Raw genomic sequence first — 27008 nt, forward strand, 5'->3', positions numbered from 1 at the left:
TCCAATTACATAGTAGGTTGTTAACTCCCAGGTCTTGGAATTTTCTGATCGGTTTTGAGGGGATGATGGTTTTAAGTGCCGAACTGTAGTCGTTAAAGGGCATCATGATAAATGCATTTTTACTGTTCAGATGTTGCAGGGCTTTATGTCGCATTTTAACATAGTTATTTGAAAGGGTCTCATTGCATCCCCAGGTGAATTGTCCAGGGCAAGTTGAACCCCTCAATACTGAACCAAGTATTCTGAGAGACGTGGAAAGGGTTAAATGTTCAGGGTCTTTTGTCCTGGCGCTGAAATGTCAAATACAGGTGCTCCTCAACTTATGATGGGCTTCCGGCAAACCCATTGTAAGTCGAAAAAAATCATGATGTTGCAAAAGGACACCGCACCTATGATATTTTCTAATTAAATTTTGAATTCCTCTATTCCACACTGAAAAATAGCCATTAACATACACGGCTGAAAGTACTTTGGGCGTGATTGAGTCAGCATCGCGAGGGAGTGTGCTGTACGATACCCTTGAGTGATGCTGTCATCGCCCAGCTTCGCGAGAGAGTAGCAAACCACATATCGCAATCACGGGAACAGATTGGAATTCAAAATTGAAAGTACGGATTCGAGCCATCGTAACTTTGGAAAAGTCATAAGCCGGACTGTCGTAAGTAGGGGAGCACCTGCACTTGAGTTCAATGTTTTAAGGTGAGAGGGGAAGAGATTAAAATAATTTGGGAGAGAGCGTGGTGGGTGCCTGGAACACGGTGTCCTGGGAGGTGGTGGGAGTAGATTCGAAAGCAGAGGTGAAGGGGCATGTAGGCAGGGACCGGAAGGTACCAGGTATCGGCTTCAGGTTGCGAGAGAGGGTGCCAAGGGTGCTGGAGGCTTCCAAATTGTCCCAGGGGGTGTGCACCTGGCGCTCGGGTTGCCGACTGCCAGGACCAAAGTCTGTGACGCTGCGGGAACGCTGGAGGTGAACCCATGGACACTCAGTGACTCGAGGGGGGCTCTGAAGTGCCAGTTGATGAAGTAGACAAAGATGATGGGGTCAAACAATAATCATGGCTTTTATTAGCAGAAACTCATGGTACAATAATGAAAGACAATAGATGCATATACAGTTATATCCAAAGGGAGTGTCCTTAACAGTAGAGATAATGTACAGCCAATGTTAGTACAGCAAGGCTCGCCAGAGGGAAGACGGGCAGCTTGGCAGACATTCACCACAGGCTCTAATTTGCTTCTCTTTCTCTGACTGTAAGGGGAGCCGGGTAATTTCTGCTGATAGTGAATCTTTAGCTGCCTTACTGTGGACTAAAGGAAATTTTGTGCAATATAGCATTTAATGTCCCGCATCGGACTTGTCAGTCACCAACGAGCCTGCAGCAGACGTGGACATACCCCTCCATAAATCTTCGTCTGTGAAGCCAAGCCAAAGAAGAAAAAAGAACATGACAATAATGTAATCGAATCTTGAAGAGATGGTTTGTTCCCCAATATAGACATGGTGAGAAGAATTCAAATCCTCAGCATTGACTCCAAGCACTGAGGGTCGGTGCGGCCTGTCTATCAGTAATTATCCTTGCTGTATGTGATACCCTCAGCTATTGCTTGAAATAATTCAAAAAATAAATGGTCAGGAGATAATTACTTTTGGGATTTCAGAGTCCACCATTCTTTTATTTCTCTAACATCTGGCTTGGGAAGACTGCGAAGCCTGTGAGTTGGTAGGTCTTGGGCCTCGCCTATTACTGTGGCCGATATTTATACCCAGAACCCTAGACATTTTGATAAGCCATTCTCAAAGGGGGCCATTTGGCACATTTAAAAGGGTCATGGACTAAAATCATGTTAAAAAAAAAGTTTTTAATGTCGTTATTTGGACAGAAGTACATAAGAAATCGGAACAGGAGTCGGCCATCCGGCCCGTCAAGCCTGCTCTACCATTCATGGCTGATCTGATAATTGGCTCATCTCCACCTCCCTGGCTTTTCCCCATATATCTTAATCCCCCGACTACATAAAAATCTATACAATTTTGTCTTAAATATATTTACTGAGATCACCTTTGCTGCTTCCATGGGCAGCGAATTCCACAGATTCCCCACCCTCTGGGAAAAGTAGTTCCTCCTCATCTCCGTCCTAAATCTACTCCCCTCTATCTTGAGGGTACGTCCCCTAGTTCTGGTCTCCCCATCAATGGGAACAACTTACCTACCTCTATCTTATCTATGCCTTTCATAATTTTATACATTTCTATAACATCCCCTCTCATTCTTTTATATTCCAGTGAGTGCAGTCCCTGATGACCCAATCTCTCCTCATAGGCTGACCCCCGCACCCCACCTCCAAAGCCAGTGAACTGTCTCCAGATGCGGCCTCACCAGTACCTTGTACAGTTGCAGCATAACCTCCCTGCTCCTCATTTCAATCCCTCTAGCAATGAAGGCCAACATTCCATTTGCCTTTCTGATCGCCTGCTGCACCTGCCCTCCCAAGTCCTTCTGCACGGTAGTACGCTGCAGTCGTTTCCCATTTAAGTAACACTTTCGTGTTATAAGGTTTGCTTACTGAAAAAAAAATTGGGCATTATAATAGAGAACATCAAGCTAAACACAAAGATAATTCAGATATGCTGTATCACATAGGAAGTTGGAGAAACATTAAATTAGCATTTATTGAATTTAGCATTAACTGTATACTTGCCACAAATTTAACAGAATGTATCGCAACTCTTGTGACATTGATGAGACATTTCTGCTGTACTGAATCTTCCTGAAGACAATAAATGCTATTGTTAAGTACACTCAATATGTATTTGCCTGAGGAACGTGTGAATCAACATGCGTTCAAACTATAATCAATGTAATGCACAGCATTTGTGTATGTGAGCTGCTTTTATAGCCTGCCTGCATCTATCCAGGCCTAAGACAATATTTGCATAACACCTGCACTGAGAGCATGCCCAGGGATGCTTGGACTGACCAAAACAGCTGGCTTTGTAGCCAATATACTAGTAGACATAAAATATGACAGGAAATCACAACGTAGATTTTATCTCAAAAACGGTATGTAATAGGAAATTAATAAGCCGATTTTCATGATCAACAGCCCAAAAGCGATAAAATACACCCCAAAGTGTTCAGAAAGCAAGATCTTCATTGTCCAGTGTCATCTGATCTTCCATTTTTTTCCTTCTAGACCTTGGATGAAACAACCTAAACTTGACTGCTTCACAGAGAAGAGGCCCCTTTAACAATGAGCAGAGTCCTGGGGGGGGGGGGGGGGGGGGGCGGGAATCACCAAAAAAAAGTTGACAATGGCTACCTTCAACGAGCCTGAGGTAGCCGAACTGCAGGCTCCAGGCGGGCTCACTTGCAGCCTCCTCGTCTGGCTGGCTCATGGCACTGCGACACCAGGCACCTCTGTGCAGCTTCAACCTGACAGGTCCGGGCAGTTATGACATCTGGCCAATCCACCCCAACGAAACCTCTGGCTGATCCACCCAGCCCTAAAATTCTGTGCCGCTCTGTGGTACGGGCATGAAAGTGCCTCCAGCATCTGGCTCTACCAGGCAGTGGTAACATCGGTGCAGCTGCTGCAATGTTGAGCTGGTGGCACACCTGTAGGAAGGGTATATAGATGGTGCCCCGGTGTACAGGCCCACATGCACCTGAAACTCAGGCAGAGTTCGGAAACTCTGGTCCTGCTGGAGCCTCCAGTGTGAATTCAGTCTTTTATGATACTCAACCCCCAACATGGTGCAAACTAGATATATATATATATTTTTTAATTTAGACATCGGTAACTGACCCAATAGCACTCAATTGACCTACAACCCCAGTACGTTTTGAAGAGTGGGAGGAAATCGGAGCACCCGGAGGAAACCCACACAGTACAAACTCCTTTCAGACAGCACTGGATTCGAACCCCTGGCACTGTAACAACGTGCCATCATCCATTTCCATCTACAGTCTATTTAAGGCAATGAAGCACTGCTTTAAAGATCCAAATATGTTTGTGATCAGTGTCAGCCTTTTACAATGGCATAGGTTGGATTTCCTGCCTGGTCCTAGTACTTGTCCCAGTGTTATATACAATGGTAACTTGGGACTATTTTATGCTGGAGCATGAACACTGCAAGACTGTAAGAGCTGCATCACACTTGAGTGGTGAGCATGCTCAGTGCGACAGTGTATTCCGACATGACCAGCAGCCTGAGATATGAGTAAAGGTTTGTGCTCTAAACTTACAAGCTTCTCTGAGTGTTTATTAAGACTTCCGATGGTACAACCGAGGACATAGCACCCGGTAAAATCCACAGGGTACCTAGCAGCTTGATTCTTCTGTGAAAATGTCTCCTGCGCCTTCTCCCGAGGCCCTTTCTGGCACCCAATGAAAAACTGCAGATGCTGAAAAGCTGCAATCAAGAGGGAGACCTCTGGAAACACTCAGCAGGCCGGGCAGTATCTGTGAAGAGAGGCACAAAGTCAACATTTCAGGTCAAAACCCCTTCATCAGGATTGGAATTGGTTTAAAGTGAGAAGGGGGGCCAATGAGCTTTTTAAAGGGTTCATTCCCTTCCAGACCTCCCACCTTCTCCATCACTCCCTTTCCAGAGAGATTTCGCAGGATGGGAGAGGGACAGAGAAGGAGGGGAGAGAGAAAGTGGGAGGGGGAAAGAGAGGGAGGGTGAGAGAGAGAGAGAGGAGTGAGGGAGGGGGAGACTGAAAGATAGAGGAAGGAGGGGGAGGGAGGGTGTGAGAGAAAGAGGAGGGAGAAGAGGGAGAGACGGAGTTTGAGAGAGAAAGTGGAAAGGGGAAAGGGTGGGAGAGTGAGGGAGGAGTGAGGGAGGGAGGGGGAGAGTGAAAGAGAGAGAGAGGAGGGAGAAAAGGAAGAGATGGAATGAGAGAGAATGTGAGAGAGAGAGAGAGAGAGAGAGAGGAGGAGGTGGGGTGGGGGAATGTTTGTCCTTTTGCCTCTCTTTCCCAGGCTCTGAAATAGTCCTTCCTGATGAAGGCAACATGTTAATCTCTCTCCTCCCCTCTCTATCATTCTCTCCACCTACCTCTTTCTCACTCTCATTCCCTTCTCTCTCTTTAAACTTCTTATTGTTCCTCCTTTTCCTTTCTAGAACTCTCTCCCTTCCTCTCCCCCCATCTCTTTTCCTCTCTCTCCCTCTCTCTCTTTCTTCCTCTTTCCATGTCACAATGTTGGGGATGCTGTAAGTTGGCCCGAGGTAATCGGGAGGAGGGGGAACATGAAAGAGAAAAGTTAACCAGAAAATGAGTGGGGAGAATGGGATTGATTGCTCTTGGGAGATGGCATTGACTCAATGGGCCTAATGTCCTCTTACATTGCTTCCTCTCTCTCCTGCTGTCACCTCCCATGCTAAGTCCTGCCTCTCCCTGCCTGCCATCTGTGGCCGTCCCAGAATGTCGGAGCCTCATTGAAACCCAGACAATGTGTGGATGAAAGAGGATCCTCCTGGGACATCCCTGAGGAACGGAGACTGACAAACCACTCGCTTTGTCCTCTCTGCAATGCGGACAATGCACTGTACAAAGCCCCACCAGCTCCCTGCCTCGCAAGGACTTTTGACCAAATAAAGGGCGGGTTGGGAAGGTGCACTTGTCGCAGATGTAATGAATGCTTGTTGGACAATTATGTTGCTGCCTTTGGCTGTCAGGGGGTGAAGTGATGCATTCCCCTGTGTGGGGTGGGGGGAGAGAGGGTGATGCTGCACACAGTCGCTGGGAGAAGATGACTTAACACTGCAGACATAGTGGCTCTACTTGCCCGGGCATGCGTTCCGCGTGTGCACACTCAACCATCCCCCCCCACCACATACATACACACACACACACACACACACACACACACACACACACACACACACACACACACACATACACATATATGCACGCATAACGTGCGTGCGCGCGTTTGTGTATTGCACTGCAATTCAGCAAAGAACGTTTGTCTAAAGTAGATAGCCCTCCAATTTTCCAACTGTCTGCAGGGCCAGAGGGGAGGAACTTGGAGATGAGGGGGTGGGTTCCCAGGCTCTGCTTTAACTGCGCTTTTGGTTACTTGGCCTCTGTATTATCCAGACTGCGTTGCCCGGGTTCTGCATTACCTGAGTGCTGTGTTGCACAGATCTTGCATTAACCAGGTCTTGTTTTGTTCCTCTGATACTAGATGGCTTATTCGATTAACCTTCAGGCATGTCCACTGATGCTTTAAGGTGGGGGGAGGGCGCGAGAAGATGCGTAAGTCGGGGACAATCTGCTGATTTAGGGAAGTGGGTATGTGGGCATTTCCTCTGATTCTGGTTGATTGCAATTAGTTAATGACACTTGTTCCTGTTTATACTTCCTTGTTGAGTGTATAATCCCCAGCAGGGCTGCAAACACAGCCAGTGAAAGGTGATTCAGCCTGATGCCTGCGATTACTTTCTGTGCTACAGTAGTTTCGATTCCAACAAATAGACCCTCAATAATTCACAAAAGGCTGAGTAGTGATAGAATCAGGCTTTTAACAGCTAAAGACTGGAACACTATCAAACAACCATCCACCTCCTTGACTGATCAGAGCAAAAGGGAAGGGGTAGCCCACAAGGGGCTATGGGTAGGATCGTTCTCGGGAGGAAGGTCCAGTCGATAGCAGCCAATCATGGTATAATAGTGGAGGATGTTAAAAAGAGAGAGAGTGAGAAGGAAGGAGAGGCAGACAGCGAGAGAGAGAGAGAGAGAGAGAGAGGAGAGGGAAAGGGAGACATGACAAGAGAGAGGGAGAGGTGCAAAGGAAGGAGAGACAGGGAGGAAGGGAGAAAGAGAAAGGGAGAAAATAGACATCATGAGAGAGAGAGAGGAGGAGAGGCCTGGAATGCCTCGCCAGGAGTGGTGGTAGAGGCTGAAACATTAGGGCCTTTTAAAAGACTATTAGACAGGCACATGAATGAAAGGAAAGTAGAGGGTTATAGGGAAGGGAGGGTTTAGCACTTTTATATGGTTCGGGACAACATGGAGGGTGGAAGGGCCTGTACCGTGCTGTAATGTTTTAATGTTTAAAGGGAGGAGAGTTTATTGTCATGTACACAAATTCTTAACTTGCTGTAGCTACCCAGGTAAGATACGCCAGCAATAATGTAGAAACTAAAATGACCAGAATAGGAAATGAGACAGAAAAAGAGATGTCAAATATAAAAGGATGGATAAATAAATATTCTCATTTGCAGTTAGTGCAAAAAAAATGTGGATGTTTAAAATTTTAAGGAACATTTGAGGAAGTGGGCTTGTAAGAGGAAGTAGTGGTAAAAACACAGAACTTGGCAGGTTTTGCAGCGTCCGTAGGAGGTAAAGATAGATTACCAACGTTCCGGGACGCTGTGAGACCACCTGAGTTCCTCCAGCCATTAGGTTCTGTGGTTTTGCTACAATCACAGCCTCTGCAGAATGGCCTGTTAAATGCTAGGGGATAGCATTTGGAAAGTGCCAAACAAGGAAGGTACCACCCGCAGAAGTTTCTGACCCGGGGTTGAACGGTGCAGCTGTCAATCAGTAATTGAATGGAGAAAGTTAGCAGTTAGATCTGTGTTGTGATCTGTTTGGCCAAGTTTGCTTCCTGCTTCTAAAAAAAAAATTCTTGCTCAAAGCTTTCATCCTTGGGGTTTTGGTGCTTATAGATCCGTCCGGGATGTTGGGTGCTGAGGACAAACAGCTCCAACTAAGCTGGACCCCCGTTTGACATTCTAATGCAGTCAATGCCGCATCATCGAAGGTTCCTGCCTTCTCAACAAAGCTTAAATATGCACTTGGCCGATGGTGGTAAACCACAAATGTTTGGATGTGCTTGTATGTGTGTTTGGATGCAGTAGGACTCGGCCCTTGCTGACTGTGCCTGAGGCTCCTCCCACTGACCCCCGAATAAAGGTGACCGCGCCACGGCCCCCTCCTCAGTTCAGGGCAGTCGACCAGCACAGACAGGCCTCAATTCTGTAGTTAATAAAAGCCTATCATTTTCTCGACAACTTCTAGTCTTTGGAGTTACTGGTGGTGCCTCACCCGATGTTAGAAGTAAAAACACAATGCTGGAGAAACAAGGTAAGAGCTTTATAATAAAAACACACAGAAATACTGGAGGAACTCAGCTAGTCTTGCAACATCCATAGGAGGTAAACATTAGGCCCTTTCAGGTGGCCAGAATACCCCGATGTAAAGCCGCATATTCTACCTCTATGCGACTCTTGGGGTACCAAGAGCAGGAGGCGTCTCCGAGGCGCACTTTCTAACCCTCCTCCATGAGGGATAATCGCCGGAGCACTGAAGCCCCTTAGGCACCTGAATGCAGCTGCTAAGGGCCAGGCTGATGACAATCAGCCGGTGACCCAACTCCCTGATGCCTGACAGCCCCCACCTTCCCCGCCGCCCCTGCCCCAATATCCCGCGCCGGCTGCCCCTGCTCCAACATCCCCAGGAGGCACCTCTAGTACAGCTGTCCTTTTCAGGTGGACAGTGCAGCGCTTTCAGGGCTGCCACCTGAATGACCATTCCACAGGATTGTATCTTGGCGGAGAATGCACCTGAAAGCGGATATATATTACCGATGTTTCAGCCCTGAGCCCTCCTTCAAGGTATAAGGAAAGAACAGGAAGGCATCAGAATGAAGACTGGCCTGGGGAGGAGTCCAGACCAACAAAAGGTGTTAATGGGATATGATAAGAGGAGAGGATAAAATTGATTTTGGCGCTGTGACACATGGCTGTGGAAGAGTCTGGGTGAGAATATGCTTGAGGGCAGCATGCAGGGCAGATAGAGAGAAAGAGAGGGACTCTCACAGAACTCCCTTCAAAGAGAGAAGAGTTTCTTCAGGGTAGGTATCCATTGAAGAGATGGATCAACTGAATGGAGTAAACAGGAAAGTCTGCAGATGCTGCTGTCGTGATAAAAACACACAGTAAATGCCGAAGGAACTCGGCCAGTCTCGCAGTGTCCATAGGAGGTAAAGATATATTACCAACGTTTCAGGCCTGAACCCTTTTCAAAATATCAGCTGATGGGCGCTGGGTGACCGGCCGAGTTCCTCCGGCATTTACTGTGTGCTTTTACCCCAATCACAGCGTCTGCAGACATTAGTGTTTACCTTGAGTATTATAACCATGGTTAGACCATACATTATGTTTAGTTCTGGTCACCTCATTACGGGAAAGATATGGAAGCTTTGGAGATGGTGCAGAGGAGATGCACTGAACAGTTGCCTGGACTGGAGGACGCGTCTTCTCAAGAGAGTTGGAGCGAACGTAAACCTTGGAAGAACAGAGTCGGGCACTTCCTCATTCCTTTTGGGAGTGAAGAGATGAGCTGCAGCAATGCCTGGATGATCACACGAGGAGTTGACATAGTTAGGGGAAGTTGGCTGAAGTCCATGTGGAGCCCAAGGTTTATTGAAGAGCAGAGGGGATATGAATGGCCTTATCAGTGGGACAAACACAGAATCAGAATTATTGTCATGAACATATCAGGAAATTCGCTGTTTTGAGGCAGCGCCACAGGTGCAAATATTGCATTAAATTGCATTTTAAGAAAGTGACGTGATGTTTGTGCTTCATTGTCCATTCAGGAATCTGATGGTGGAGGGGAAGAAGCTTGTGCCGCTGGGTGCTCGTCTTCAGGCTCCTGATGGTAGCAGAGTGAAGAGGACATGGCCTAGGTGGTGGTAGGGGATCCTTGAGGAGAGTGGTTGCTTTCTTAAGACACCGCCTTGAGTAGATGCCCTCGATGGAGGAATGCTTGTGATGGCCTTGGCCGAGTTCACAACTCTCTGCAGTGACCGGAGATGTGGGGGAATTTCTTCAGCCAGAGGGTGGTAAATCTGTGGAATTTGTTACTGCAGGCGGTTGTGGAGGCCGGGTTATCAGGTGTATTTAAGGCAGAGATTGATAGGTTTTTGTCTAGCTGGGGGCATCAAAGGTTATGAGGAGAAGGCCAGGCAGTGGGGCTGAGTGGGGAAATGGATCAGCTCATGATTGAATGGTGGAGCAGATTCAATGGGCTGAACAGCTTATTTTTGCTTCCATATCTTATGTCCATTATAACTCTAGGTAAAGATCAGGTTGTTTTCTCCAGTGTCCAGATCAAACTAATTGTTTTAAATTTCTCCTGATATGCAACTTCTTGATTATCTGTGATTAATGAGGTTTTTAGTGTCTTCAACCATGAATATTGATCCAAACTAATTATTTAGAATCTCTGTTCTTCCAAGATTTACGTTAGTTGCTCTGAATACCTGCCGAATCTGTCACTATCTATTTTTATATGCATTTGTTCATTCGGCTTTAATCTTCTCCCTCTGTAACTTTTTCAGCCGTCCGATGCTGGCTTTTGCCATTTCCCCAATTCTCCGGCTTACCGCTAATCTTCGTAACACTAGCTGCCCCTTCTTTCATTTGAGGGCCCAGCCTTTACTTCTTCGGTTAGCCACAGACATTGTATCCTTCCTGTCGAACTTCAATCCTCATACATCTCTCCTTCAATGTCAGCTGTTCCGCTTTTCAAACTTTTCCTGTCTCCGACCTCAGCCCATTGTAATTGTCTTTATTTAAATTTCAGATCAGATTAGATACAATTTATTGCCGTGGCATAACACAGAAATGTAATATTGTCTTTAGTTTGTCATGAGGCAGACGAACATTTGCCATTAGCATTGCCCCTTGCAGACAAAGAGAAGCAAGAGAAAGTCCTCCCAGAGTCCCATCGATTGGCCTCCAGCACTCCCACAGCCTCTGCAGTCGCACAGAGGACAAGTATTCATCTATACAAATAAATAAATATTGTTTTGACAATGTGAGTGTCTCGGAGGGTCAGTGTGAGCAGTTCCTTTGGTCGTAAGGCATTCTCACTGGCCGTGGGAAGAAGCTGTTCCTCAGCCTGGCGGCGCTGGCTTTTTTAAAATATTTTTTTATTTTTCACACTGTGAACCATATCAATCAATCTATGTACAAACGTTTCTCATTAAATTTACACAATGGCATTTTCTCCCTTTTCTCCCCCTTTCCCTCCCTCCCCTCTTCCCACCCCCATCCAAAACCCATAAATATTCAAATATACAATACAATAAAACCATAAAACAATATCTTCACACAAAGGAAAATAAACAAGAAAGATGCTGTGAGAGTACACATTCTATCACCAATGTGTATATGTGTATATGTACAGATGGTACTATAGGATGACTGTGATTGGCTGAGAGAGTAGCCACATCTTCTGGCAGGTCTTCAAGGATTGCTCCTAGCCAGAACAGGTCATTCTGGACTGGTCGACCTACTTGTGATATGCTCCAGTCTTTCAGTTAAAAGCCTTGGTTTGGATCAACAAGTCTTTAGTTCTTTTGACACGCATTACAGATGCGTCATCTATTTGTTACACACTGAATCTAGTCGTTTTGTCTTCTTATCATTTTTGGGGATGGAGGTCCTAGGCAAGCTCTCTCTGTTATGTTCCATGTATGGTTCCCAAATTTGTTCAAATAATGTGACTTTATTTTTTAAATTATATGTTATTTTTTCCAATGGAATACATTTATTCATTTCCATGTACCATTGCTGTATTCTCAGGCTCTCTTCCATTTTCCAAGTTCACATTATACATTTTTTTGCTACTGCTAAGGCTATCATAATGAATCTTTTTTGCACTTTATCCAATTTGAGGCCTAATTCATTACTTCTTATGTTACTTAAAAGAAAGATCTCTGAATTTTTTTGGTATGTTATTTTTTTGTGATTTTATTTAATATCTGATTTAGTTCTTCCCAAAACATTTTCACTTTCTCACATGCCCAAATTGCATGTAATGTTGTTCCCATTTCCTTCTTACAGCGAAAACATCTATCTGATAATGTTGGATCCCATTCTTTTAACTTTTGAGGAGTGATATATAACCTGTGTAACCAATTATACTGTATCATGCGTAACCTTGAATTTATTGTATTCTTCATAGTTCCAGAACATAACATTTTCCATACTTCATTTTTTATCTTTATGTTTAAATCCTTTTCCCACTTCTGTTTAGGTTTATAGTTTATTTCATTTTCCTTATCTTGCAGCTTAATGTACATGTTCGTTATAAATCTTTTAATTATCATTGTGTCTGTAATCACATATTCAAAGCTGCTTCCTTCAGGTAATCTCAATCTGTTTCCCAATTTATCCTTTAAATAAGCTTTCAGTTGGTGATGTGTAAACAAACATTGTACCGTGAGTTATTCCATATTTGTACTTCAACTGTTCAAATGTTAATAAATTATTTCCCAAAAAACAATTTTCTATTCTTTTGATTCCTTTTCTCTCCCATTCTCTAAAGAAAAGGTTATCTATTGTAAAAGGGATTAGTGGATTTTGCATCAATAATAATTTTGGTATTTGATAATTTGTTTTTTTCCTTTCTAAGTGGATATTCTTCCATGTATTAAGTAAATGATGCAGTACTGGTGAGTTTTTATATTACACCAACTTTTCATCCCACTTATAAAGTATATGTTCCGGTACCTTCTCCCCTATTTTATCTAGTTCTATCTTAGTCCAGTCTGGTTTTTCCCTTGTCTGGTAAAAATCTGATAAATACCTTAATTGTGCGGCTCTATAATAATTTCTAAAATTTGGTAACTGCAAACTACCTTGGTTATACCTCTCTGTTAATTTATCGAACGCTACTATCAGTTTCCTCCCTTTCCACAAGAATTTCCTTATTCTCTTTAGTTCATAAAAAAAAATTCTGTTAAGGGAATTGGTAACTTTTGAAATAAGTATCGTATCCTTGGGAACAAGTTCATTTTAATGCAGTTTACCCTCCCTATCAATGTTAGCGGTAATTCTTTCCAATGTTCTAAGTCTTCCTGCAATTTCTTTACTAGTGGCTGATAATTTAGTTTGAACAAGTGGCTTAAGTTATTATCTAACCTGATACCTAGGTATCGAATTGCTTGTGTTTGCCATTTAAATGATGTTTCTTTTTTAAATTCTGTATAATCCGCATTATTAATTGGCATCGCTTCACTTTCATTTGCGTTGATCTTGTACCCCGATATTTCTCCATATTCCATCAATTTCTTATGTAATTCTTTTATTGATATCTCTGGTTCTGTTAGGTATTCTATGATGTCATCTGCAAATAAGTTGATTTTATACTCCTTCTCCTTTATTTTTATCCCTTTAAGTTTATTTTCTATTCTTATCAGTTCTCCCAAAGGTTCTATTGCTAAGGCAAACAATGAGGGGGGTATAATGGACATCCCTGTCTAGTTGACCTACTTAATTTAAATTGATTCGATACATATCCATTTACTGCTACCTTCGCCAACGGTCAATTATACAATGCTTTAATCCAATTAATATATTTTTCTGGTAGATTGAACTTCTGTAATACTTTAAATAAGTAGTTCCACTCTACTCTGTCAAAGGCTTTTTCTGCATCTAAAGCAACAGCCACTGTTGGTTTTTTATTTCCTTGAACTGCATGAATTAGATTAATAAGTTTACAGACATTATCCGCTATTCATCTTTTCTTAATAAATCCAGTTTGACCTTGTTTTACTATTTTTGGTACCCAGTCGGCCAATCTATTTGCTAATAATTTTGCTATTATCTTATAATCTGAGTTAAGTAGGGATATTGGTCTATATGATGCTGGTGTTAGTGGATCTTTCCCCATCTTTGGTATTACTGTAATTATTGCTGTCTTACATGAATCTGGCAAGTTTTATGTTTCTTCTACCTGGTTCATTACTTCCAGGAGAGGAGGAATTAATAACTCTTTAAATGTTTTATAAAATTCTACTGGAAATCCACCCTCTCCTGGTATTTTATTGTTCGGCAGCTTTTTTAATATATCCTGTACTTCCTCTATTTCAAATGGTTTTATTAGTTTGTTTTGTTCCTCTTGCAATTTTGGCAGTTCAATTTTAGCTAAAAATTCCTCTATTTTATCATCTTTCCCCTTGTTCTCAGTTTGGTATATTTGTTCATAAAATTCATGGCACTGGCTTTGATGCTCCTGCATCTCTTTCCCTGATGGGAGCAGCGAAAAGATGCCATGTGTGGGGTGGAAGGGGGTCCTCAATGATTTCCACGCCCTCTTCAGACTACAATTCTGGTATATCACGTTGATGGTTGGGGGGCGGGGGGGGGGGGGAGGGAGGGAGGGAGACTGTCTGCCATTCATGGTCCTGCGTATTGGTTAGTTGATGTAACAGTGGGCACCACGCCTTCACAGCACCTATGATTGGGACCAGGATTCAACTCCCACACCATCTGTAAGGAATTTGTACGTTCTCCCTGTGCCTGCGTGGGTTTTGCCCAAGGGACTCGGTGTCTTGGGTAAACTTATACCTCTCATTTTGTTCGTTTTAGATTGGTCACAGTGTTTGAGCTACTGAAAGAAAATAGACACACACACTGAGAGCAGTTCAGTTTATACAAATGTTTATTACTAATTCAAAAGCTGATTTCACACTACAATATGCAAGCCCTTCCCAACTATACTTATCAACGCTTGGACTGGTCCCAACTGCCGAAGCGAGGCAACGACTGCACACTTGTAGTAGGTTGTCAGGGCGCCGGTAGCAGCTTCTCCACCTCCCCTGACCGGGACGTTGCTCGGACTCTGGCTGTTCTTCCTTCTTGACAAGGGGTGTTCCCACCTCTCGGAGAGTCTAAACTTCAGCAGCAGGACCACAGACTTTTATACCCCAAAAACAATTAATCATGCGCCTACTCCTTCTAACATTTGTCAGTCAAAATCAAAACTGAACATTATATTCTACAATTTAGAAGATTAATTATTATGGAACCAGGATGTTATGATTTCCTGGTTTATCTCGTAGATACAAAGACTTATTAAAACTTCTTGAGCAAGACAGGTTGTGACCAATTCGTCAATTTCAGAGTGTTGCATTTGACAACTGCTTTCCCTGGGCCTCACAGTGGAATTCCATTTCAAAGTGTATCTTCAGATAAATCCCCATGGCTGAGTTTAATTACATCTGCTAGTTCTGAAGGTAAGGTGACCTGAATGTGGACCCAGTGTCGTCAGTTCCACATAAGCAAAAAGCATTTGGGCACATGGTTTTAATCCTCCATTACATTCCACCCCTTGGTCACAATCTGTCATTTGCGAGGCCTAACCAGTATTTGAGTACAGAGGGAGTAAAAAAAGAGAAATCAAACAACAATTACAAAGATAAGCAATGACACGAGCAACCAACGGAGGATAGTGTGGCCCACTCCCCCAAATGTAGCAGTTAGCCATGAGAAAGGATTCCAACCAAAGCTCAAATTATCCTTGTTGGCCACAATACCCAGATACTGGAGCTCACGAACAGATTTTGAAACATGCTGAACAATAACATATTTATATAAGCTGCACTTGAGGCGGATGACCGAGGACTTCCTTGGTGTAATGCATCGGACCGTGTTTCCCACGGGGAACTCCCTCGGAACGTCCTCGACATTACAAATCCAATTGCTGCCATCAAAGCAGCTGTTAAGCCAGATCACCAGGAGTGTAAAATGGAGAACCTGGAAAAAAGAAGCCTGACACATGTCACTCATGATACCGTAAGCGTTCAGTGTTTAAACAGACTAAATCATCCTGTCCCTCAATAGCTACCCACCGAGGGTTACCCTGGGCAGGTGTCACTATTTCCCCTTTTACAGGAGGGCACCTGGTGGTGCCACCCATACCTTTTGTCCGACATTCTCTAGTTCGGGAATGGGGGGCAATGACTGTTTTTCCTCTGGAATAGGCTGTAGTTCAGGAGCGTGAAGAAGTCGGTGGAAAGGTGTACCTCCTTTTAAAGGGCGATGATTCAAATTGTCAGCTGCCTGCTGCAGCACATGGCACCACCCCTTCTGGGTCCCCAGTGGTGTTAACATACGAATTTGTTCCTTCAGTAAGCCGTTCATTCGTTCAACTAACCCGGCAGCCTGCAGGTAATAAGGAATATGGTGAACCCATAAAATACCGTTGTCATTTGCCCAATCACAGATTGCTTTCCCAGAGAAGTGCAAGCCATTATCAGAGTGAATCTCCTCTGGAACATCATAACGATAAATCAAATGGTTTAGTCCTTGGATAGTGCTAGCTTGGTCAGTCGTCTTGGTGAGAAAAGCAAAAACCAGGCCCGAAAAGGTGTCAACCATTACTAGGATGTAATGTTTACCCATACAGTCTAGCATGGGGCCTATGTAATCAATTTGCCAGACCGCAGCTGAGTGAGCACCCCGTTTTATTCGGCCATGCGGACCAGGTGGAACGGTATGGAACTTCACAAGCTGACATTCTGGGCATGTACGTACGACCATGCGTACATCATCCTGATGGACGGGTAAAGCATGTGTACGGGCCCACATAGCTGATCCCTTCGCCCCCAAATGACCACTCTGTTCTTGTGCCCATCGAGCCAGGGGGACGGTATCAGCACGGCTGATAGTGGCAAGCTGATCTGCTACTGCATTATGTTGTGCCATGTTAGTCGCCATATTGGTATGGGCATCAACGTGATAAACGGTTATCTCACGGTGGTGGGAAGCATCCCACAACAGCTGCCACAATTCTTTGCCCCATACTGGGCGGTCATGTATCATCCAGTTGTTCTTTTGCCAATCAGGCATCCATACCACAAGTCCATTAGCCACAGCCCAGCAATCAGTAAACAGGCGAAGAGGGTGATCATGGGGATCTAGTGGTAAAGTGACTGCCTTCAACTCAGCATACTGACTGGATCCACCATCCCCCTCCTCCGATAAGTGAGTTCCTGACCTGGGATGGTAACCACCGCCTTCCACTTTGCTTTCCTTTCACCCACCGGCTGCTACCATCAGTAAACCAGGCATCCTCTTGTTCAGCTGGAGTGAGCGAATCATATGGTTTACCCCACTGAACTGGTGAAGGGGGTAAAGGAGGGGGCAAGGCGGGTTCAACATCCTCATGACGAGACGGAAGATCAGCCACCTGTTCGTGTATGCGGTCCACCCCTTCAGGCCCTCTGGTCGCACGACTCCGAATATACCACTTCCATTTAACAATAGAAGACTGCTGAGCCCGCCCGATCTTTAGATTAGCATCATTAGCCAAGACCCAATTCATTACAGGAAGTGCAGGTCGCAATTGAACATCTGCATCGCCTGTCATTCTTTCAGTCTCTAGCAGGGCCCAGTAACAGGCTAGTATCTGTTCTTCAAAAGCAGAATAACGAGTGGCAGCCTCGGGCATGGAACATGACCAGAATCCCAGTGGGACTCGGTGACCCTCTTGTTTCTGCCAGAGGCTCCAGGAGGCCACATCATCAATATAATGGTGAATTGAGAGGGAAGGCGATACTGGCACCGTCTCCAAATCACGGGCAATTAGGCTGCGGCAAATAGTGGTAGAGTGTACATAGCCCTGAGGGAGGCGGGTGAAGGTATACTGGTGCCCCTTCCAGGTAAAGGCGAACTGATCCTGTGAGTCCTCAGCTATAAGAATACTGAAGAAGGCATTAGCGAGATCAATGACAGCATACCATGTTCCTGAGTTCCCAGTAGCAATGTTTTTAATAAGGGTAACAATGTCCGGAACTGCCGAAGCAAGTGGTGGGGCATGTTTGTTCAAAAAACGATAATCGACTGTCATTCTCCAGGAGCCGTCCAGCTTCTGGACTGGCCAAACAGGGCTATTAAAGGGCGACGTTGCAGGCCTCACTACCCCTTCTTCTTGCAGAGCATCGATGGCGGCAGTAATCTCTTCCTGCCCCCAGGGAGACAATATTGTGGAATGCACACTGGTTTCATGGGGGGGGGGGTGGCAGCATCACAGGATCCCACTTAGCCTGACCCACTACTAGTTTTTTTGTAATAGTTCGAATTCCAAATTCAAATCCCCCTTGGCTAGTATTAAGGGCCGAACCGGCCAACATATTAATACCCAAGATACACTCGTCAGTAGCAGCCACCAGGGCAGGTAACCAGACAGGGGATGGGCTATCACTCACTGTGGCACAGACTTTTATTTTCTTTGCCAGGGTGACCGCTCCTCCCAACCCCTCTATTCGAAAGGCCGGTCCAGTCCAGAGGTCGGGGTTACCAGGAATCACCGAGTGCTCTACACCGGTGTCAACCAAAGCCAAGTATTGGAGATCATTACCCCCACCCCAGTGGATTGTTAACAGTATGTAGGGCCGCGGATCCTCGTGTGCGCGCTGTGTTTCGATGGAGTAGACACGGGAATCCTGCCCACACCTTCAGGCTTCAGAAGGGTTCGGGGGCTTCCAGGACCACATGCTATTGTGGTATAGCAGCAATTCGTCAGCAGGCCCTGGCCTCTGCCTTGTATGCAGGGCATTTGAGGCTATGGGTACATGGGGGGAGCCCTGATGAAGAGATATCACGGCCGGAATGCATACCAGATTGGTTCGTTCCGCCCAACCCACCACACGGGGATTGGTTCTGTCCGTAACTAGTCCGCTAATTGGGCACCCTGTGTCTGAGGCGATGCACGCCTTATCTGGGCTTTGAGAATTAGAGTTGGGAGGTAAAATCCACTCATGTACAGCCCAGGTTAAATCAGACAAGCAGGATGAAAAGAGAGGGGCTGCTACTAATAATGGACCGACAAGAAAGGACCTTTTTCTAACCTTGTTAAAGTAAGGCGAAACTATAAGTGATATTGATGGGAAACCTACTGCAGTCCTTTATGCCCTTTATAAGAGAAAAGCAGGGGAACATCATCCCCAGCTGCTGAGTCCTCCTGGCCCAGCTGTGCCCTCTGCTCCCACTGCTGCTTCTATCGAGCTGTTTAACCCATTGTTTTACCTCATCACGAGTAACTGGAGCGGGAGAAGCCAGCTCGATAGAAGCAGCAGTGGGAGCAGAGGGCACAGCTGGGCCAGGAGGACTCAGCAGCTGGGGATGATGTTCCCCTGCTTTTCTCTTATAAAGGGCATAAAGGACTGCAGTAGGTTTCCCATCAATATCACTTATAGTTTCGCCTTACTTTAACAAGGTTAGAAAAAGGTCCTTTCTTGTCGGTCCATTATTAGTAGCAGCCCCTCTCTTTTCATCCTGCTTGTCTGATTTAACCTGGGCTGTACATGAGTGGATTTTACCTCCCAACTCTAATTCTCAAAGCCCAGATAAGGCGTGCATCGCCTCAGACACAGGGTGCCCAATTAGCGGACTAGTTACGGACAGAACCAATCCCCGTGTGGTGGGTTGGGCGGAACGAACCAATCTGGTATGCATTCCGGCCGTGATATCTCTTCATCAGGGCTCCCCCCATGTACCCATAGCCTCAAATGCCCTGCATACAAGGCAGAGGCCAGGGCCTGCTGACGAATTGCTGCTATACCCTCCTCTGGGGTTCTCCAATTGTTCTGTAAATGTAAATCCCAATCTACTGGTGATGGGTATACTCGTAGCAGGGCATCCCCTAGAGTAGTAAGTAATCCACCTCTCTCCCTCTACCCCGCAGCTCAGCAGTGACCCTGATATCAGTAGACAATGTTCCTAATCCCAACAATTCCTCAGGGGTTAAAAATACATTACCCCCTCCTTGTTCCCAGACACGCAGGAGCCAGGCCGCCAGAGTTTCTCCTGCCTTTTGCCTAAATCGATCTCCAATGGCAGCCAGCTCTTTTACAGAGAAGTCACGTATCAGTGACTGCTTCCGACCCCTGTTCCCACTTTGGCCCACAGGGCCCTCCACCCAGTCTAGGGGAGGAGGTCGAGGCCATCCCGTAGAGGGAGTAGGCCATAGAGCATAAGCAGGGGTTTGGGTATTTTCCCCTGGGTCCACATGGGAGACTGGGGTATCTATCTTCAATCTCTACCCTTACATCATCCCCCCCTTCCATCTGTTTGGGAAGTCTGCTGCCTTATGGGGAGGGCGTGAACAGCAGGTGGAGAGGGTAGTATGTTAGACACATGCTGAGGAGAATCTGGATTATTACCATTGTCATTCCAGATATTCCCATCCCAATCCTCAATTACATCAGGATCGTCACCATTCCTTATCATGGCAGGAATACGATATGGATCGCGTTCTACTCCATGCCTTTCCTTATCTGCATAGAGCTGTTGCTGGAGTTTAATATTACGGCAGATCGTTTGGACATGCTTATCTTCCCATTCTTTGGCTCTGTCCTGACTGGTGCGAACAATCTCGCTCATCATGGAACAGCGTTGTCGCATGGATTCTAGCTCCTCCTCTAATTGCTTTCTCTTGCACTGAGATTCTACTTCTCTTTGAACTGATTCTGCTTCACACTGAACGGAGTGGTGTAAGGCTGTGGCCAGCAACCAAAAACCATCCGTCAGCGTCCCCTTTTTATCAGGAAATTTACTTTCTCGAAGGAGAGTGGCAACCTGCTCTCTCAGAGGTGCACTTGATGGGTCTAACTTCTCATCCCAACTAATGGGTGATCCCAACAAAGACAGGGTATTGGCCAACATGCCAAACCTATCGTCTTTGGAAGTCCATCCAGGAATCAAGAACTGCACAGGGCTCACCTCTTTCTTTCGGCGAAACATCTTGAGACCAACCCTGCTCGCTGCGCCAATTGTCTTGGGTAAACTTATACCTCTCATTTTGTTCGTTTTAGATTGGTCACAGTGTTTGAGCTACCGAAAGAAAATAGACACACACACCGAGAGCAGTTCAGTTTATACAAATGTTTATTTCAAATTCAAAAGCTGATTTCACACTACAATATGCAAGCCCTTCCCAACTATACTTATCAACGCTTGGTGACCAATTCATCAATTTCAGAGTGTTGCATTTGACAACTGCTTTCCCTGGGCCTCACAGTGGAATTCCATTTCAAAGTGTATCTTCAGATAAATCCCCATGGCTGAGTTTAATTACATCTGCTAGTTCTGAAAGTAAGGTGACCTGAGTGTGGACCCAGTGTCGTCAGTTCCACATAAGCAAAAAGTATCTGGACACATGGTTTTAATCCTCCATTACACTCGGTTTCCTCACACCGTTCGACAGGTATTGGGGGTGTAGGTTAATTTGGAGGCACGGACTCGTGGGCCGAAAGGGCCTGTTACCGTGCTGTGTCTACATTTAAAAGATTTTTAGACATATAGCACGGTAACAGGCCCTTCCGGTCCAATTTCACTCAATTGACCGACCACCCCTGGCAACATCTTTGTAAAGCTCCTCTACACCCTCTCTATTGCATCGTGTCTGTAGTGAGGTGACCAGAACTGTATACAATATTCCAAGTGGAGTTTAACCAAGGTCTTATATCACTGGAACATTACCTCATGGTCGCATGATCCCATGGTTAATGAAAGGCTAGACATCTTCATAACAACACAATCAAACTGTGCACCAACTTTGAGGGTCCTGTGGGCACAAATGATAAATTAATAGTGTCTCATCCATAGTGCCTCTTCTGTCCTGACTCTCTGTAAGTCTTGCTACATTCTCAGAATCTATTATCATGAACATGTCATGAAATGTTCTGTTTTAAAGCAGCATCAAAGTGCAAAAGTTTCTATAAAATTACATTTAAAAGTATATAAATTAGTGCAAAAATAAGAGAAAGTGAGGCAGTTTCTGTGCTTCATTGTCCATTCAGAAATCTGGTGGTGGAGGGGAAGAAACTGTCCTTGTGCCACTGGGTGTTTGCCTTCAGGCTCCTGTACCTCCCTCCTGATGGTAGCAGAGTGAAGAGGGCATGGCCTGGGTGGTGAGGATAGTGACCGCTTTCTTAAGACACCACCTTTTGTCGATGTCCTTGATGGAGTGGAGACTGGCGCTGGCCGAGTTCACAACTCTGTAGTTCAGATTTGACCAGATGAGATTAACGTTGACTTCTCCGGTTTCCGCTAAGAACCCCCCCCGCCTTCTTCTTCCCCGTGTCTTCCTCCTAGTTCTGTCTGTCTGTCTCTCTCCCCTTTTTCCTCGGTCTCCTTTCACAGAGCTAAAAATTAATTCTCACCTCTCCTCTTATCATATCCAATGAACCCCATTTGGTTGTTGGTCTAGCCTCCTACCCTTCTCATTCATCCCCCTTTCTCTCTGGTCTTTGATTAAGATGCCTACCTGCTTTTTGCTTATACCTTGAAGAAGGGCTTAACCCGAGATATTGGTAATATATCTTTACCTCCCATGGACGCCGTGAGACCGGCTGAGTTTCTCCAGCATTTTTAACTACAATCTCAGCATCGGCAGACTTTCATGTTTCATTCTCTGGAGTCTTTTCCTGTCCTGTGTATTGGCTCATCTGCACCAGTGTTGGAACCAGACAGAATGCTCTTCACGGTACACCTGCTGAAATTTGCAAAAATCTTTAGTGACAGACCAAATCTCCTCCAACTTCTCATGAAAGTATAGCCGCTGGTGATCGATGCAGAGGCCCCAGGATAGGTCCTCAGAGATGTTGACACCCAGGAACTCAGCTTGTTGCATGGTGTCACAACAATAACCCTACACTCAATGTCAGCAAAAACCAAGGAGATGATTGCAGTCTCTAGGAAAAAATCAGGAGAACACAACCCAGTCTTCATTGAGGTGTCAGCGGTGGAGAGGGTCAAGAACTTCAAATTCTTCGGTGCCATCATGCTTGAGGATCCGTCCTGGAGCCTCCAGGTCACGATGAAGGCCCGTCAGCAGCTATACTGTGTAAGGAATTTGAGGAGATTCGGTACGTCACCGAAAACTCTTGAAAATTTCTACAGGTGTACCGTGGAGAGCATTCTGGCTGGTTGTATCACGGCTTGGTACAGAGGCGCCAACTCTCAGGAAAAGAATAAATGCCAGAGGGTTGTTAACTCAGCTTGCGACGTCACAGGCACCAGACTTCACTCCATCGAGGACATCTACATGAGGCTGTGTCTTATGAAAGCGGCCTCTATCCTCGAAGATCCTCACCACCCAGGCCATACCCCTCTGCAACCATCAGGAAAAAATGATACAGGATCCTAAAGGTGAGCACTGACAGCTTCTTCCCCGCTGCCAGATGGACCACAGACACTCTTAATTTGTCTTATTTTTATTTTACTTGTAATATTTGGTAAGGTGGTTTATAGAAATGTTTGCACTGTAATGCTGCCTCAAAACAACAAATGTTCACGACCATAAATTCTGATGATGCTGAACCCTTCTTTCCCACTGCTCCAAACTCAGAAGCCCTGCACCAGAGTTGGGGACCTGCAAGCCTCCGAAGGGTTAAACCCAGACACGCACACAGTCTGTAGCCCCGCCCCTTCTTTCTTGAACTCTGACGCGATTGGCTCATCCTCGATGCCACTCTGGGGCTTGTAGCCTCCGCTCTCTGATTGGTTCCTGAAATTGACACAATACAAAAAAATTGCTACAAGTGGTGACAAAGTGGGAGGGAGGAAGCGGCAGGTGGTTCGTTCGGTCCGGCCAGCGAGCAGCCGCTTGGTTATCAGCGCTGTTGCATTAACTTATTGTCTGAAAACAAACAAAAAATAAAATATTATGTGCCCTTTTTAATTTTATAAAATATGGTGAGATATTTTAATTCCGAATTATTGGTAAACCTGCATTTACCAAGATCGAGGCTGATCCATGACTTTTAATTTTAAATCCACTTCTGAGAGAGGAGAAATTCTCCAAACCAATGTTGTTTCATTCAGCGATGGACAACCTGCTCCCATCGTGTTAGAACTGGAAGTAGCATGCGTTCTTGCTTCAAGAGGACTTTCCCCACCCTCTCTGGGGCCACAGTCACTTTGCTCCTGCTGCTTTTAGTGGATTACCGGAGGCGAGAAGGCGGCGGGGTCAAGGTGAAAGGCGGCCGGTTCTCCGTCGCTGCGAGCGGCCAGGATGCCGACCCCAGCTCGCTACCTGGAGCTATCCAACCGGGGCTGAAAGCCGGGGGTACCAGTCTCTCGGGGCGGGTGCCTTGGCAGCGCAAGGTGGAGCTGAGAGAGGTTTTCATCGCCGTCAAAACTACGCACAGATTCCACAAATCCAGGCTGGAACTGCTTCTGCAAACTTGGATCTCAAGAGCTTGGAAGCAGGTGTGTGTTACATGTGTCTCCTTGTCCCGTCCGGCTCGCAGGCGGGGTGATTTGACACCTGCGTGCCGATTCGCGAGCGTTCACACTGGCCCTTTAACCGGTATATTACTAGGGTGAGGTGCCAGTGTGAAATTCGGTTATTTTACTACTATCTCAACGTTTACAGAGCCTTTTCACTTGATTTCTCTTGTATTTACAGCCAGGTTAACTGTGTCGGAGAGAAAAGATAATTAAAATAATTGTAGTTTGAAAAAATCTACTTAGTGGGTCGAGCAGCATCTGTAGGGGCTTCCTAAGTCGAAACTCTTCACCAAGGCTGATTCTAGGGAGAGACAAGTCTCAGCAAAATCAGGCAGTAAAGGTGGAGTGAAGCCAGCTTTTTTTGCTGTTGATTAAAAAAAAACACTGGAGAAATGATGTAGCAAAGAAGAAGATGTACTTAAGCCCTTCATCAATGTTTGAGCAAAATGTAGGCAGGCCCCCGAACCAAACAATAGGGGGGGGGGAGGGAGGGAGGAGCACCGCAGGAAATGGATTAGGGAGTGAGGGCACACTAGCTGGGGGGGGGGGGGGTGGCTCTGAATAGAGAGGGAAGGGGGTGGAGATATGTAGGAATGAAGACAGAGATGGGGAAGAGAACCAGTAAGTGGGTTAGCAGAAACCGGAGAAGATGATGTTAATGCCGTCCCGTTGGACACTGCCCAGTGGAATTTTTAAAAAACTGTACCGAGGGTGTAGGTTAAGGAGGTGTAAATTGGGCAGCATGGACATGTGGGCCAAAAAGGTCTGTTACAATGCCATACATCTAAATTAAAAAAAAAGCTCTGCTAATTTGCTAGTGGTCTTGTTTAGACAGTACATGAGACCATGGACAGCGGAATGTGGGGAGTGGGCTTGGGGCGCAGAATTGAAGTGGTTGGCCACTGGGAGGTTCCTGTCGCTGATGTGGACAGAGCGAAGGTGCTCAGCGAAGTGATCCAGTCTCTCCTACGTAGAGGAGGCTGCAATGCGAGCACCGGATGCCTTAGGTGAACTCCCACAGATACACAAGTGAAGCGTTGCTTCTCTTGAAAGGACTGTTTGGGGATCCCCGAGTGGTGGTGGTAAGGGAGGAGGTGTGGGCACGAGTTTGGCACTTCCTGCGGCCACGGGGGAGGTCCCAAGGGGGCGATCAGTGGGAGGGGATGAGCGGACGAGGGAACTGTCCCGGCAGAAGGCAGGGAGGGGAAGAGGTGTCTGGTGGTGGGATTCTGTGGCGTAAATTACGGATGATTACGTGTTGACTGCGGAGGCTGGTGTGGTGGTAGGTGAGGATAAGGGGAATCCTGTGTTTGTTACATCTGGGGGAAATGGAGGAGAAGATATGATCAAGGGCTGAGTTGATGGAGGAAAAAGGAGGACATTTCAGATGATCTAGGCTTGAAGAACTCGTTTTGGGAATAGATATGTTGGAGCAAGGTATTTTGCTCATATCTTAATGCAGGGCTCGGGCCCGAAGCATTGGTTTAAATATCCCTGCCTCTGATGGACACTACGGAACCTGCTGAGTGTCATTTAGACGTGCGTACAGTATGGAAACAGGCCCGACCAGCCCACAAGCCCGTGCCGCTGAAATACCACAATTAATCCCTGTACAATTTGAAGAGCGTAAGGAAATTGGAGCATCCGGATGAAACTCTCACAGTCACAGGGAGAATGTACAACTCCTGACGGATAGTTCCGGATTTGCATTGCGCCAACCGTTCTGCCCAGCACTTTCATTAAGAACAAAGTTTTAAATTTTTTTGTAATTTAAATTTTGTTTTAAAAAAAAATGTAGAGATACAGCATGGTTACAGGCCAATTTGGCCCTACTAGTCGGTGCTGCCCAACTTACACCCTATTAACCTACACCCCTGGTATGTTTTGAATGGTGGGATGAAACTTGAGCCCTCACGCACACAGGGGGAGAATGTACAAACTCCTTACAGACGACGTGGGATTCGAATGCCAACCGGGTCCCGATCGCTGGTGCTGTAAAGGTGTTGCGCTGACCGCTATACCAACCGTGTGTGTGGAGATTGTATTTCTCTCCATGGATTCTGCCTGATCTGATGACATTTTGACATCATTTTCTGCTTTAAGTTGAATTTCCCTGCATTTGCAGGTTTTTTTTGAAAAAAACTTCTCTTGACTTGGCTGACAAATGGGGAAAGGGCGGGAAGTGACTTCGCTGAGTTTCACTGGGCTTTCTTTAAATGCTCAAGAATACATTTCACCCTCCTCCCAATGCCATCTCCGCCAAGGGAATATCTGCCCGTGGCCCTGCGTCTCAGTACTAACCGGATGTAGGGACAGGGAAGGTCACTCAGCTCCTCCAAACTGACCTGTCGCTATGCAGAAGGGAAACCAGAAAGAGGGTAGCACGGTAACGGTTACAATGCCAGCGACCGGGGTTCGAACCCGGCGCTGTCTGTGAGGAGTTTGCATGTTCTCCCCGTGTCTGTGAGGGTTTCCTCCCACCCATCAAAATGTACCGGGGCTGCATGTCAATTGAGTGTAATTGGGCAGCATGGGCTTGTAGGCTGGAAGGGCCTGTTACTGTCTAAATTTAAATTTAAAATCCTGCACGTACAGCAAACCTAAAATAAAAACCGACCCGATCACTCCAGTTGGGAGCCCAGCAAAATGAAGTACTGATTTACTCCAGCTTACACACAAACAAAGAGTACACCCACTTGTTCCTTTCACCATGGAGTTGACTTTCTTTATTTTCAGAAGACACCTTCTTCAACTCCCCAAACACCACCCAGCCAAACCCCTCTGACCTTTTCATTGGCTCACTGCCACACGGGTGATATTGACACTCTCACTCCCCTCTGCCTGCGTCTGGGATCTACCATCCATACACTGATGCTTAGCACACCCGCGCATGCGAGCTATTACTCCCCGTGTGTTGCTTGTGGCAGCCGGCACCGCTCCCAGTGCAGGTAAGTATGCGACC

At 45.9% G+C, this 27008-nt stretch overlaps 1 protein-coding gene across 3 annotated transcripts in view; it reads left to right on the forward strand.

The window, feature by feature from the left end:
• The window catches only part of LOC138748137 (guanine nucleotide-binding protein subunit alpha-12-like), an 80056-nt gene that overhangs the window by 32897 nt on the left and 20151 nt on the right, over positions 1–27008 (forward strand). The window contains exon 1 of one of the 3 annotated variants that reach the window (XM_069907861.1): positions 23380–24025. The exons of the other annotated variants lie outside the window; for them this stretch is intronic. Within the exon in view, the coding sequence (XP_069763962.1) occupies positions 23681–24025 (345 nt within the window). The 5' untranslated portion in view covers positions 23380–23680. Of the gene's footprint in view, positions 1–23379; positions 24026–27008 lie in introns of those variants that run through there. 3 annotated transcript variants of the gene reach the window in all.

This window comes from Narcine bancroftii, chromosome 13 (genome assembly GCF_036971445.1).
Source record: "Narcine bancroftii isolate sNarBan1 chromosome 13, sNarBan1.hap1, whole genome shotgun sequence".
Taxonomy (NCBI): Eukaryota; Metazoa; Chordata; class Chondrichthyes; order Torpediniformes; family Narcinidae; genus Narcine; species Narcine bancroftii.